The sequence below is a fragment of the Lycorma delicatula genome, chromosome 1 (genome assembly GCF_047948215.1).
Source record: "Lycorma delicatula isolate Av1 chromosome 1, ASM4794821v1, whole genome shotgun sequence".
Lineage (NCBI taxonomy): Eukaryota > Metazoa > Arthropoda > Insecta > Hemiptera > Fulgoridae > Lycorma > Lycorma delicatula.
In genome coordinates this window covers 178,591,202-178,604,594 of record NC_134455.1, presented here as the reverse complement: position 1 = coordinate 178,604,594, position 13,393 = coordinate 178,591,202, and the positions used below count along the sequence as shown (strand labels likewise).

General features: G+C 30.9%; 1 protein-coding gene across 4 annotated transcripts in view; it reads left to right on the top strand.

Annotated features, from left to right (window-relative positions):
- Nucleotides 1-13,393, top strand: part of SmydA-1 (SET and MYND domain containing, arthropod-specific, member 1) — an 81,504-nt gene that overhangs the window by 42,255 nt on the left and 25,856 nt on the right. For all 4 annotated transcript variants that reach the window (XM_075367931.1, XM_075367922.1, XM_075367914.1 and 1 more), the window contains one exon: nucleotides 7,224-7,490. In XM_075367931.1, the coding sequence (XP_075224046.1) occupies nucleotides 7,224-7,490 (267 nt within the window). The remainder of the gene's footprint in view (nucleotides 1-7,223; nucleotides 7,491-13,393) is intronic.

The following is a 13,393-nucleotide window of genomic DNA, read 5'->3' as shown; positions in this document are numbered from 1 at the left end:
TTTTAAAAAACATTCCCAGCCATGGAAAACTGCAAACCAATGAACAGAGTTATACCACCCTCTGGGTCCCTTGTAATAAAGTTTTTTTTATAAAATACTCCAAACAATGGAAAGTGTGAACAGAGACAAGGAAGCATTCAGATAAATATAATATCTGTGTTTAACTGTTACATATTCATAAAAATACTTTTTTATATCTTTAGATTAGTATTATCTGTTACTACATTCCTATTTCTCATGTTCTTATTCATGCAGAGACGTTCTTAGTTTTCTTATCTATGACTGTTGATAGATACAAACTGTGATTTATTAAAGACACTGTATTGCCATGAAGGCTCCAGGGCAAGACAGTTACAGTGTAGAAATCATACTATGTTGATTGTGTTTGGGCACACTGGCTAACCCATAGAATTCTCATTGCTTCTTATGATGTCCCTATGACTGCTACATAACTGCTCGATAATGGTTCATCACAGTTTGATTGATTGTATAATTTATGCAGCACTGAAAGTTCAAACACTCAACACTGAGTGTTAGTTTATTAGTATTGATGTAGCAGATGACATGACTGAGATTAAGACATTTTAAAGATTTTTTGTTTGCTATTATATTTTAGTGCTCATTTTATGCAAGGAACATTTAACAATTGCCTTGATTTTTTTTGTAGTTGTATGTCTTTTTATTGTTGTGCTTTTCTGTGAGCTACTTCTAATGTATTTAGTTTACCTGCTGTCAATGTTTTAAAAGATATCTTTTAATTGTACCTCTCTGTCTTATGGTTCGTATGAATAATTGCTTTTTCAGCTGCCTGCATGTAGAGTGATAGATACTGTAGCAATATTATTTTTCTTTCACTTTCTGTGGGATTTCTTTATAACTAAAATTTATTTAGTTTCTTTTCTTGGCTATCGGTGCTTTAAATATTATCTTTTCAGTGTGTTGATAAAATTATATATTAGTGGATGTTTTTTATTAAATTCTGTGTTCCTTTTTTTTTGGATGCTTCCAAAAAAATGACAAGCTAAGGTTTCTTTCCCATATAAAAGTATGGTGGTGTGGGTTTGTTTGTTTTTTTGTTTTATGAGCTCACATTTTTATTTTAGCTACTACTGGTGCAGTGCGGACCAATGGTGGTGCGGCAGGCAGCTGCATGCAGCACATGAACGATTCATACTTCTCGAACAATTCATTTGTCCGAACGATTTATACTTCTTGATACTAATGATTTCTCCAAAATTATATCAGTGTTTTAGGGATAAAAAGGAAAACAATGGGGTTAAAGCTTAGCCTGTATTAAAAACTGTGTTTAACCTGTGTTAAAAAATCACAACTCAAAAGCAACCAAAAATGTTCAGGATTTTGAAGTTTTTCATTGTAAAAATTTTTTTGTTGTTGGTGTGCTAAATTCATGAACATTATTTAGTTGCAATTGGCAAAATCATATCTTAAAAGATATGTTTCATGTGTAATGAATCATAAATCATGTAACATTTTTACGGTGGGCCATAGGCCTGCCTTTTTCCTAGTATATACATTATTAAGTGTGTTAATTCCACAATATATAAAAATCATATTATTTGCAATAATTAGTAACAGAAAGAATCTGCATTAAACTTGGACAGAATCTGAGTAGAGATCTAACAGAATTTTAGTGCAGCTACATAAGTTACCAATCTGCTTCAGATCTTCAACCGGCAGTTCTATTAAAATAAATTTTTAATTTTCTTTAATAACATGTGTAATGCAGTATTTATTAACGCAATATTAATTTGTATTGCATTTAAAGTAAATAAATTGATTGACTAAATAATACATATAGTTTATATAAACATTTATAAGATTTCTTAAATCATGTTAAAGATTTGTGACGAGCTGATCTGTAACAGCAGTAAATGAATAATTTTACTAAAGTATTGTGCTTCATTCTGCACATAAGTTGTAGACATATAGCCTATTAGCTTGTCCATTTTATTATCATTTACTTACAGATTGTAACGTAATAATAATAAGGAAAAGATGATGATGACCAAAGTTTGTCCCTAACTAACTACAACAAAATATTTTTCTCAGGCCACCTCTTAACTAACCTACAAATAGTACACATCTGGTGTTCTGCCTAGCGGCAGGTCTCTTACACCAATGCTCTCTCCATCCATCTCTGTCCCAAGTGTTCTCTTTCATCCCCTTGTAGTTTCCAATTTTCACCTCATCTATTACTTTATCTTTCTTTTTCCTCGCTTCCTTTCTCCTTTTACTTAGCCTTCCAGAGCAGTTGTCAAGATTCCACTTGCTTTAATCACATTTCCCAACCATTTTCCTTTTTTTGTACCTTTTTCATAAGTGCTCTTTCTTTTTCAATCTTGTTCATTACTTCCTCATTTTTACTTTATCCATCTCTCTTACTTTCTCCTTCCTTTCCATATCCATGAATCAAAAGCCAATCTCTGGTCCCTCTACTTCTTTCTGATCATCCATGTTTTATTTCCATATAACAAGACACTCCATATATAGCACTTGGTGACCTCTTCCTTAAGTAAGGTCAGACTTTACATACACAGTAATTTCCTCTTCTTACTAAAGGCTTCCAGTGCCGTTACTATTCTTCCATTTAATTTCCATTCCGCTCTTCTAATCGTCTGTTGCCGTAGTCTCTAAATATTTATAATCTTTGTAATTTAGGGTGTACAATTACAAAAACTGTCAAGAAAATCAAACCACACTGCAAAATATTTTTATCTAATTATTAAGTTGTACACAATAGATCAACCTTACAATTATTTTTGTATTGAACAACAAAATCATTATAAAGTTAATTAATTTATTCTTCTGATTAGCATTCTTTTCTGAAAATGTTGCTAATTAAATAGTTTACTTATGAACACTCATGTGACTTTATTGAGAAATTAATGTAGAAATTCTGTGTGATAAAGAGAAATTTTAATTTATTAATAGCTGTGTACTTTATTTATCATTGACAAAGTAAACGTTACTACAAATCTTTATATTACATATTTCTTTCTACACAACATATACATTTTTTTTTTAATATTCATAAACTAGTCTGTAATACTGATTGTCATATAATTTTTTCAAGTACTCATTACATCAAATTTTTTGATCTTACAAACCATTCTAAACAAATTGAGTTTTATGGCATATCAAACCTTCCTTTTTCTGCTTTATTGTTTTAAGTTGCAACTTTTGTTAAAAGAAAACATTTACAAAATTATAGAAAATTTTGCACAAAAGGTGGCCAATTTTTTTACCTGTTTTCCTGGTAGTGTAATTTCAATATTTCATAACTTGTTAATTAATATAAAGCATTAATACAAGGGTAAGTCAATTATTATCCGCAATGTAGTTATAAATTTAATTGCAATACAAATAACAAACTTACATGTACATCATTTTTCAACACACTTGGTCCATCGTTGCACAAGCTTCCTGGTGCCCTCATAAAAGAAGGTTTTCGGTTGAGCTATGAGCCAGGAATGCACCGCTTCTTTCATTGTATCGTCAGAGGTAAATCGACGGCCTTAATGCCCCTTTGAGTGGACCAAACAAGTGGTAGTCAGAAGGGGCAAGATCAGGACTACATGGAGGATGAGCCAGTACTTCAAAGTTGAGTTTCTGGAGCGTTTCAGCAGTGTGGGCAGCAGCATGTGGACGGGCACTGTCGTGCAACAACACAACACTTTTCGATAGCAGTTCTCGGAATGTCATTGTAACGCGCACTGTTTATTGTCGTGCCCCTTTCCTCATAATGTTCCAGTACTGGGCCTTGTGAGTCCCAAAGAACCGTAAGCAACAGTTTTCCTGCGGACGGGTGGGTCTTGAACATTTTTTTGCAGGGCGAATTTGGATGTTTCCATTCCATACGCTGCCGTTTACTCTCCGGCTCGTAATGGTGGATCCATGTTTCGATCCATGACATGTCTAAGATGTCCCATTCGTTACCATAGCGATCCAAATGTTTTTGGCAGATGGTTTTGGGACCCATCTTGCACAGACTTTATGAAACCGAAGTCTGTTGTGGATGATTTCGTAGGCAGAACCGTGACTAATTTGCAGACGATTGCCACTTCATCAATAGTTACTCGTCTATCTAAGAAATCCAAGTCACGTGCACGCTCAATGTTTTCCTCATTTGTGGCGGTAAACGGTCGTCCGGCTCCTTCGTCGTGCGTAACACTTGTGCGACCATTTTTAAAATTTTCAATCCATTCGTAGACACTTCGTTGCGGCAACACACTGTTCCCGTACTGTACCGAAAGTCTTCAATGAATTTCGGCCCCTGATCACAAAAAAACGGATCACTGAACGCTGCTCATCTTTGGTGCAAACAGAAAGTGGAACAGCCATGGTTAACGGCAGGGCAGCGATAATGGACTAACCTAGCAACATCAAACCTGCACAGACATAACAACAATTAAATCACGCATGCGTCATCTACGCAACACGACAGTACTACCAACATAAACAAAAATATAATTAAATTGCGGATGATAATTGACTTACCCTCGTATTTAAATATTATATATATGTAATATATAATTTTATATATTTAAGTATTAATATTTAAGAACACTTAGTTTCATCCACTTTTAATCATTTTTATGTTTATGTTTTTTACCTTTTTGGTCATTTTCAATATGACACTAATTTTTTATAAACTGTTATTTTGACTCACTAAAGGTAATTTTTTGCATTTGCAATCAATATATTATTAAATTTTGTATGACGTTTGTAATCTCAAATAACAAACGCATCAAAAAAGAATCATAAAGGAAAGAATTTCTAGGAAAATTGGTTTTCAGAAAAGTACTAAGTTTGCACTGTCCTACTTTTATGTGAATTAGATGTGTATATTTATAAAAAGAATCGTATCATTTTAATGGAAATTCTTGTTTCTCACAGCCTTTTTTTCTCTCCCTCTATTAATTGAATTTGTGAAACTACATGTACTGTAATATATATGTTGACAATACAAAAATTCTGCAAAAAAAATTCCCTGCATTTGGTGAAAGCCAAAATAGTTTTTACAAACCTTTAGCTTTTTATAGCCACCTTACTGAAACCAAAATGATGTTCTTAAAAATATTAAACAAAATTTTTTGTCTACTTTCTGAATGAAGTTATTGAAGATTGAAGCTGAACTAACAGGAAAATAAGGTATTATTTGATTTACTTTAATTATTGCAAGTTTTCTTCTAATCAGTAGTAACTTACAATAACAGTACAAAAATAGCAATGTTTGAAGAAAACTCCTGCATTGCACTTTAAAAAAGTTTAATTAGTGTAATGTAAAGCTCAATTTTTCAATTTAGTGGTTACAAATCATAACTTCTTAAAAATAACCTTTTTCTTTCATAACCCATATTAAAACACCATTTTCAGTTCATTCTTTATCAGTATTATTTTTTCAAATAAACATACATTGTACAATACTTTAACTTTTTCAGTCTTATATACTTAACTCTGGTTAATCTGAAAATTAGAGAATATAATATTCTTGACATTTTTGTCAAGTCAGTAAATTATCATGAAGATCATTCAGTTCATTTTTTTCCTGTTTAGCCTCTGGGAATCACCATCAGGTATTACTTCAGTAGATGAATGAGGATGATATGTATGAGTGTAAGTGTAGTCTTGTACGGTCTCAGGTTGACCATTTCTGAGATGTGTAGTTAATTGAAACCCAACCACCAAAGAACACTGGTATCTGCGATCTAGTATTCACATCCGAATAAAAGTAAAAAAAAAAAAAAAGTAAAAAGCCTTTACTAGGATTTGAATGTTGGAACTCTCGACTTCAAAATCAGCTGATTTGTGAAGACACATTCATCACTAGACCTGGTGGGTTCATTCAATTCATTTATCTTTCAGTTTCAAACCCATCTTTATTACTAATTAATTCTTGAATATTTTTTCCCCAAGATCTTCAAATGTAAACTCTTTTCACATTTCAATTGCATTTTCTATTTGTTATGTTCCATAATGCCTTATTATACTTAGGCAATGTCATGATATCACTCATTATTCTAGATTTATTGAGTTGATAAATAATTACAGCAATTTCTCTTTTAAATAATAGTTGTACTGATATCTGGTATGATTATACCATAAACTCAATTGTGCGATTGCACTATTGAGTTTTATGGTGTATACCTGTGTATTGTTTGAGGTATATATACACCAATCTCTTTCTGTAACAATTCAATGCAATATTTTTTGTTATAAAGAAATTCTGTTAAAGGGAAGTCGTAGTATGAAATTTTTTAAATATTAAAATAAATATATATTTATGTTATGCACTACTGCACTTGATGGCAATAGCTTCATTATCATCAAATCAAGGAAACTAAAACAGCGAAGGGCTACTAAAGCCCCTTCATGTCCTTTTGCTTGTTGGCAGCATTGTCAGAGACTTGGTCGGTCTTATGAGCATTGTTTGGTGCTGGACTACCTGCTAACTGTGGTGGTAAAACTGGACAACAATCTCCGAAGGTTTTCCGTCTGTCTTTTGTACTTCATGAGATAGAGAAATCTAAGGATTTCATTCCAAATGACCATGTTCTCATCTCTGGTGATACAAATGCCATCGATAAGCTGCTGACACAGCTTCCTAAGTAATGACTAAGACCGACATCCTTCATCAGTTTGACACTTTCGCATTAGAATTAATCTGAAAGATTTATCTTTCAGATAAAAAAATTATTTTTCAGATAAATTTTCTTTTTATTACGTAACACTTATCAAAAGATACACAGAAATTCATTACATACTCAAAGTTCTCTTCATGCATCACCAAGATAAAATAACTTGGTGATGCATGCAATATATATATATCTAAATATATATATATTTTAATCACAACTTTGATACCATGTTTACATCTAGGGAATTGATCTCTGCCTTAGAAACACTGAAGACAAAACTAAATCTGTTGAAAGAGTGGCTCTTTATTTGAAAATCAATTATTATTTCTTCATCATTCTTTACTTTATGCTAATTTTTTGTAGTGTCTCCTAATGTTCTGAGTGTGGTCCATGGAGTTTTAGATTTTAAGTAAATCTTTTTATAAACTGATTTTGAATTTTAAGCATTATTTTATATTCCAATTTATTAAAATAACCATTTAGTATTATTTAAATAATTGTGAAAAAGTACATTTAATAAAATTGCTTTTTACTTAAAATATTTTGTATGTTTGTTTTGTGAAGATCAAAGAAGATGCAACATTGGGACGACACTTAATAGCAAGCAGAGACATCAAAGTGGGAGAAATAATATTACGTGAAGAACCACTTATACGTGGCCCGAGTCAAGTGACAAGCCCTGTCTGTTTGGGATGTTTAAAATTTATCTCACCAGAAACCAGTAAAGAATGTCCAGAATGTGGATGGCCGACATGTAAACATGAAGACTGTTATCTATCAACTCAACATCAACCAGAATGCAAATGGACAAATTTAAAGCGAAAAAATAGGGTATGTGTTATGTATAAAAATTGTATTCTAATATCATTTTTAAAACAGACATTAGGTTAAAAAAAGTCCTTTCAGATAAAAATGCTTGTTTCTAAAACGATTAACATGTAATACTAAATAAAATATATGTGCGAATATATGTATATCCACATATACCATGGTATATGTGGATATACATATATTTACATTATTATACATTTACCTCATATATCTATACGAGGTCTGTAAATAAAGTAATGAGACTGGTTCAGAAAAAAATTTTATTTACAATTATACATGGACTCTATCACCTTCAAAATAGTCCCCTTAGGAAGCCACGCAACACTTCAAATGTTTTCCCATTCTTCATACAAATGTTGGAACTCAGAAATTGGAATATCCTTCAGATGGTCGGTTACATTTTTTTTTATGCTGTTCCAAAATTATGTCCTTTGAGGTGTTTTTTTAAAGTTGGGAACAGGGAAAAGTCGCAGGGACTCAAGTCAGGTGAATAAGATAGTTGAGGAACTACAGTTCCTATTTTTCTTTGCCAAAAACTCATTAATTGAAAAAGCAGTGTAACAAGGTGCATTGTTATGATGCAGCATCCAGTTGTCTTTGATGACTGGTCTCACACGGACAAATATTTTCCGCAGTCTTTCAAGAATTTCTTGGCAAACATATTGATTTACAGTCTGTCTTGCAGGCAAAAACTCCTTATGGACAATGCCATAAGGCATTGTCCAATTACTATTGAAGAAACAAATTAACATGGTTTTGATTTGCTCATTTCTGCTTTTTTGAGACGTGGTGAGTTTGAACACGAAAAAAAGTGAAGTTGAAGATGCAAAGTTTGTTTATGTCTCACGGGGCAACAATAGATTATAAATATTAATACCTGATATAAATCAGCTGTTCATATAACCTTATGTTTGTTAGTAACTTTAACTTTTGCCACTTTGGCTGCCAAAAAAACTAGTCTCGTTACTTTATTTACAGACCTTGTATATATCTACATACACAGATTGTATCACAAAGTTCACTCGGGACTTTCATAACCTGTTCTACTCGAGAAAATAATAGAAAAAAATAATATAAACAAATTTCCTAAATTCCTTTGTGATTTACAGCTAGTGAAAGATTTCAGCTACCCTGTTATGGTCGAATTGAAATTTTTAGGACGTTAATTAAGGAATAGAATTTGTGATTTCTTATGGTTCCTGACTAAAAAAATCAAATAAAATAGGTCCCAGAACCGTATCTGTAGTATTTTTTGAGAAATCTGGGGTGAAAATCAATAAATTGTGGTAAAAAATCTATTTTCTTTACATACAATAACTTTGTTGAATGGGTAATTTACAGATAAAACTTGTAGAGAATTTAATTTTGAACTAAATGTATAAGTTCAAAAAAATAACAAAAAATTAGAATTTTATTTAGAAACAGTACATTACTACATCTTGTCAGAAAAATACTTACTTAATGTAAACAAAAACCAAATTCTTTTTAGGTAATGTTAAAAATTTGTAAAAACAAAATTTACTGTTAAACATTTTAAAAAACTAGAAATTACACAATTGTAAAATAAAAATTACTTTGATAACAATTATTTTTTTATTAATAACAGAAATACATTAACTATTTGAAAAATTATTATTTCAATGTTAGCAATAGAATAATAACAGCCGATCAACAATGCACAATATTGTTAGTGTTTAAATCATTCTGTAAGATACATTAAGTATATTTGCTACTGTGCTGTCGTTAGCGAAGGTATTTTGTGAATTTTAGTTTGAATGTGATCGGTTTGCCATTGAAGTAATGCCATACTTATTTACAACAGGGGAATATGATGTTCATTTTGGGCATGTGTAATGCTACAGCTTCTGTAATGTGTATGTAAAGTGTATGAAAGTGTATGTTTGAAGTGTCGCTTTATATGGAAGTGAAACTTGGACAATCGGATTATCTGAGAAGAAAAGATTAGAAGCTTTTGAAATTTGGTGCTATTGGAGAATGTTAAAAATCAGATGGGTGGATAAAGTGACAAATGAAGAGGTATTGCGGCAAATAGATGAAGAAAGAAGCATTTGGAAAAATATAGTTAAAAGAAGAGACAGACTTATAGGCCACTTACTAAGGCATCCTGGAATAGTCGCTTTAATATTGGAAGGACAGGTAGAAGGGAAAAATTGTGTAGGCAGGCCACGTTTGGAATATGTAAAACAAATTGTTAGGGATGTAGGATGTAGAGGGTATACTGAAATGAAACGACTAGCACTAGATAGGGAATCTTGGAGAGCTGCATCAATCCAGTCAAATGACTGAAGACAAAAAAAAACAAAAAACATCTTGCTTCAGAAAAGGAGTTAATGGGAGTTTTTTTCATCTATACTTTTCTACATCAAGATTTCAAACCACTATAAAATATTTTGCGTATCCTATTCCAATGGTCTGTGGTAACAAAAAAAAAACACATATATATGTATATATAATATATACTTTAATCTGTTTTAAATTTAAATCCATCTTGCAAGTTACCAATTGCATTTAAAATGTAAAATCTTAGTTTTTTGATAGCCCTTACTCTGTAGTACTTCTTGAAAAGAAATTAGCCAAAAATATTCTCCCTGTCTTAGAAAGTTACAATTTTGTTTATTTAGAATTATACCAGTATCTTTTGTATTTTTTAAACAATTTTAAAATGTTTTTTTTTTTTTTTTAATTTTATTATCACCACTTAGGGATTACTTTCTTAAAAATTAACTTTATCTAAATGCTTTCCTTTGAGCAGGCAGCCCCTAAAATAAAAATGTTTATTTGCAATTTCAATTTTTTAATGCTCAAAATATATTTTGTTAAATAGTAAAGTCATTAAAATAACTTAATACTCCTCCCTTGATGGGGAGCTCAAAACTGTTAAAAAGAAGATATTAAAAAAAAAGAATTATGTAACTTGACTAGCAAAGTTATGCAATTCATTGCCGCCATTTTTAGTCTCTAAATCCAACCATGTACCCATAGGTTTAACAGCCAATTAAAACTGATAAAATTTATTACTTCTATTAAAAAGCAGATGTAGGAAAATGTATATCCTAATAGCTGTTTTAAATCGCAGTAAAAGCATAACATCATGGAATATGACATTTTTCAAGTACTTTTTCATCTTAAATTAACAAATGACATAAGTGAAGTAAAAATCCACATAAAGGCCAGTATTTTATTATAGAAACTACATATTGAGCAAACAGCTAATTACAGTACATACATGTATTTAACAGAAACAAAGAAATTAAGATACTATAAAATAAAAAAATATGTACAAAAATAAAAGGAGAATTCTTTTGAGTTATGCAGGGACTCTCAACAAGTTATCAAATTGTCTACCATTACACATAGTGCTTTTCTGTAAATATCATTCATGGTTTTACACAATGCCTTGTGATGACTGATGTTCAAGATTCCATTATTCCTACCATCATTTCTTCTGCTGATGTACTCCAGGTTTGTACAGTTTTTTTTTAATACCCCCCACAGATCATAGTAAATGATGACAAATCTGGTGAACTTGCTGGCCAAGTTCACCTTATGGGCATGTATCACAACTGTTTATGTAAAAAGTGAGTATTTAAAAATATTACTACTTCCACAAAGTTGTGTGCTGGTGGTCCATCTGGCTAATCATAATTGCATCCTTGTGTTTAATAGCACACCTTCAATAGGTTTTAGTAAAATAGTTTCAAAAAATTCAAGCAACTGCTCCCCTCAAATTCTCATGGTAAAAATTGAATAATATTCAGTTGTTTAATCTAGTACCCTACAATTAAATTTCATTTGCTTACTGTCTTCTCTTAAAACCAGAAGGTTTTGTATTGATTAATAGACATTGCTTTTACTGTGAAACACACCATTGTTTAAAAAATTGTTTCATCTATTCAGATGAAACCATTGTTTAAAAAATTGTTTCATCTATTCAGATGATGTTTGTCAGAAACTTGGGGTAGTTTTCATTTAACCCAGCTGTAAAATTCAAGCCTTCTACTAAGTCACAATCAAGCTACTATGTCTATTGACATATTGAATAGCCAAGAAATTTCCCTTATAGATGACTCAGAAGCAACTTTGACGTATTTTAATAGATCTGTTACAATATCTTTTACAAAGTCTTGTTTTTAATCAAACTGCCCATATGCAAATCACCAATTGTTCTTTTAACTTTCCAATTAGATGCGTTGTCTCTGGATATTTTTCTTATTAGACAGATGCTATTAGATGTCAATTTTAGTTACTAGAAAAATGTACTTCTAATACATCCAGTTTTTTATATTTGTAAAGTTCATTTTAAATAAAATAAAAGTTAAATTCCGGAAAATTCTTATTTTTAATTTTACTTCATAATTAATAAATTTACTTGTAGCATAGAAATACCACACCAAAATTAATAATATACTTTTTTTTGTTATTTTATTACTATTTATCATTGCTATTGTTATTACTTTTTTACTTTCCTGTCCCCTCAACCATTCATTTTTTCCAATTACGGCATATGCGGTTTTAATTGGATCTTGACATTTTGACACCTAAGGAACCCAAAAAACCAATGGAAATTTTCTGGATGTTAATGTTCATATGTACATGTGTGAGTTTGGTGTCGGCCTTTAATCATGTTATATTTCCAACTACTGGACCAATTGTGACCAAACTTGGTCAGATTACATCACTATATGGGGCATTAATGCTATTAAATTTTCAACTTAAAAGATTACAGAGGTGAGGCTGTAGAGCAAGGTCACCCTCAGCATCTTAAGATTTCGCCTAATTAAGGTCATATTTTTCTTAGGTACATTTGGTAACAATTAAAAAATAACAGTATTTGCAACAAAAAAAATTGTAAAATTGCACTCCCACCCCAAAAAATCCTGTTGTAGTCATCTGTTACATGGTGATGTCACATGTGAATAGTAGAATTAAATAAATGATTAATATTTAAAGTTTAAAAAAGTAAGTTGGTCTGGCTGGGTCTCAAACTCAATCACCTGGTTGACTTGGTACCTGGTGTGTTAAGCCTCATGGCTACACCAATCTGCTGACCATACAAGTAAAATTTGTTCTATGGAAATTGTGAAATTACATTATTTTAGTTAGTGCCAACCGTCACTGCTAGTACCGCCACACCCGCGCAAATTAAATATGGTGTGCATGAATGCTTTATTTAGAATCATTGAATTAAGTAAATGATATTTAAATAAAATGATAAATATTTTAAATTAAGTTGTGTGTGTAAGCTGTGCATCAGAAACAAGCCATAGTTGACGGGAAAGTCCTACAACTGTGATATCAGATTTTTTAGTATTGAACCATTTCCCAGTTAGGTACTCCAGATACTGGATACTCACTATATTAACTAATGAATTTTTTTAATTAACTTTTATTATTGAACTTTAATTGACTGTAGCACCTGTTCAGTTGAGATTAGAAATAGTTATATAAGAATAAAAAAAGTGCTAAAATGATCTGCTACATTAAAAAATTCAGTATAAAATATTAGTTATGTTAAAAATGTTTTTGAAATTAGCAGTTAATATTTATATTTAAATTGGCAGTTGTCATTGTTCATTAGCTTATTGGAAGAATGGACAAGATATATCATAAATGTAGATATAATTGTTTCAATATCCTTAAAAACATAGGGAAGATTCCATTTAAAATTTCCAAGACATCTCCTTGAATGTATATACATGTAAATATATTTTACTGAAATTAATCTTTTTAAAATTCATGCTATTCTTATGTACCGTTTAATTATATTTTAAATTCTAATAATATATCCAGCTGGTACAGAATATTGAAATGTACATTTACTTTATATTTATGCTTTCAATTTATTTATTTATTGGCTGCTTCATATAAGAAAAACTTGTCAC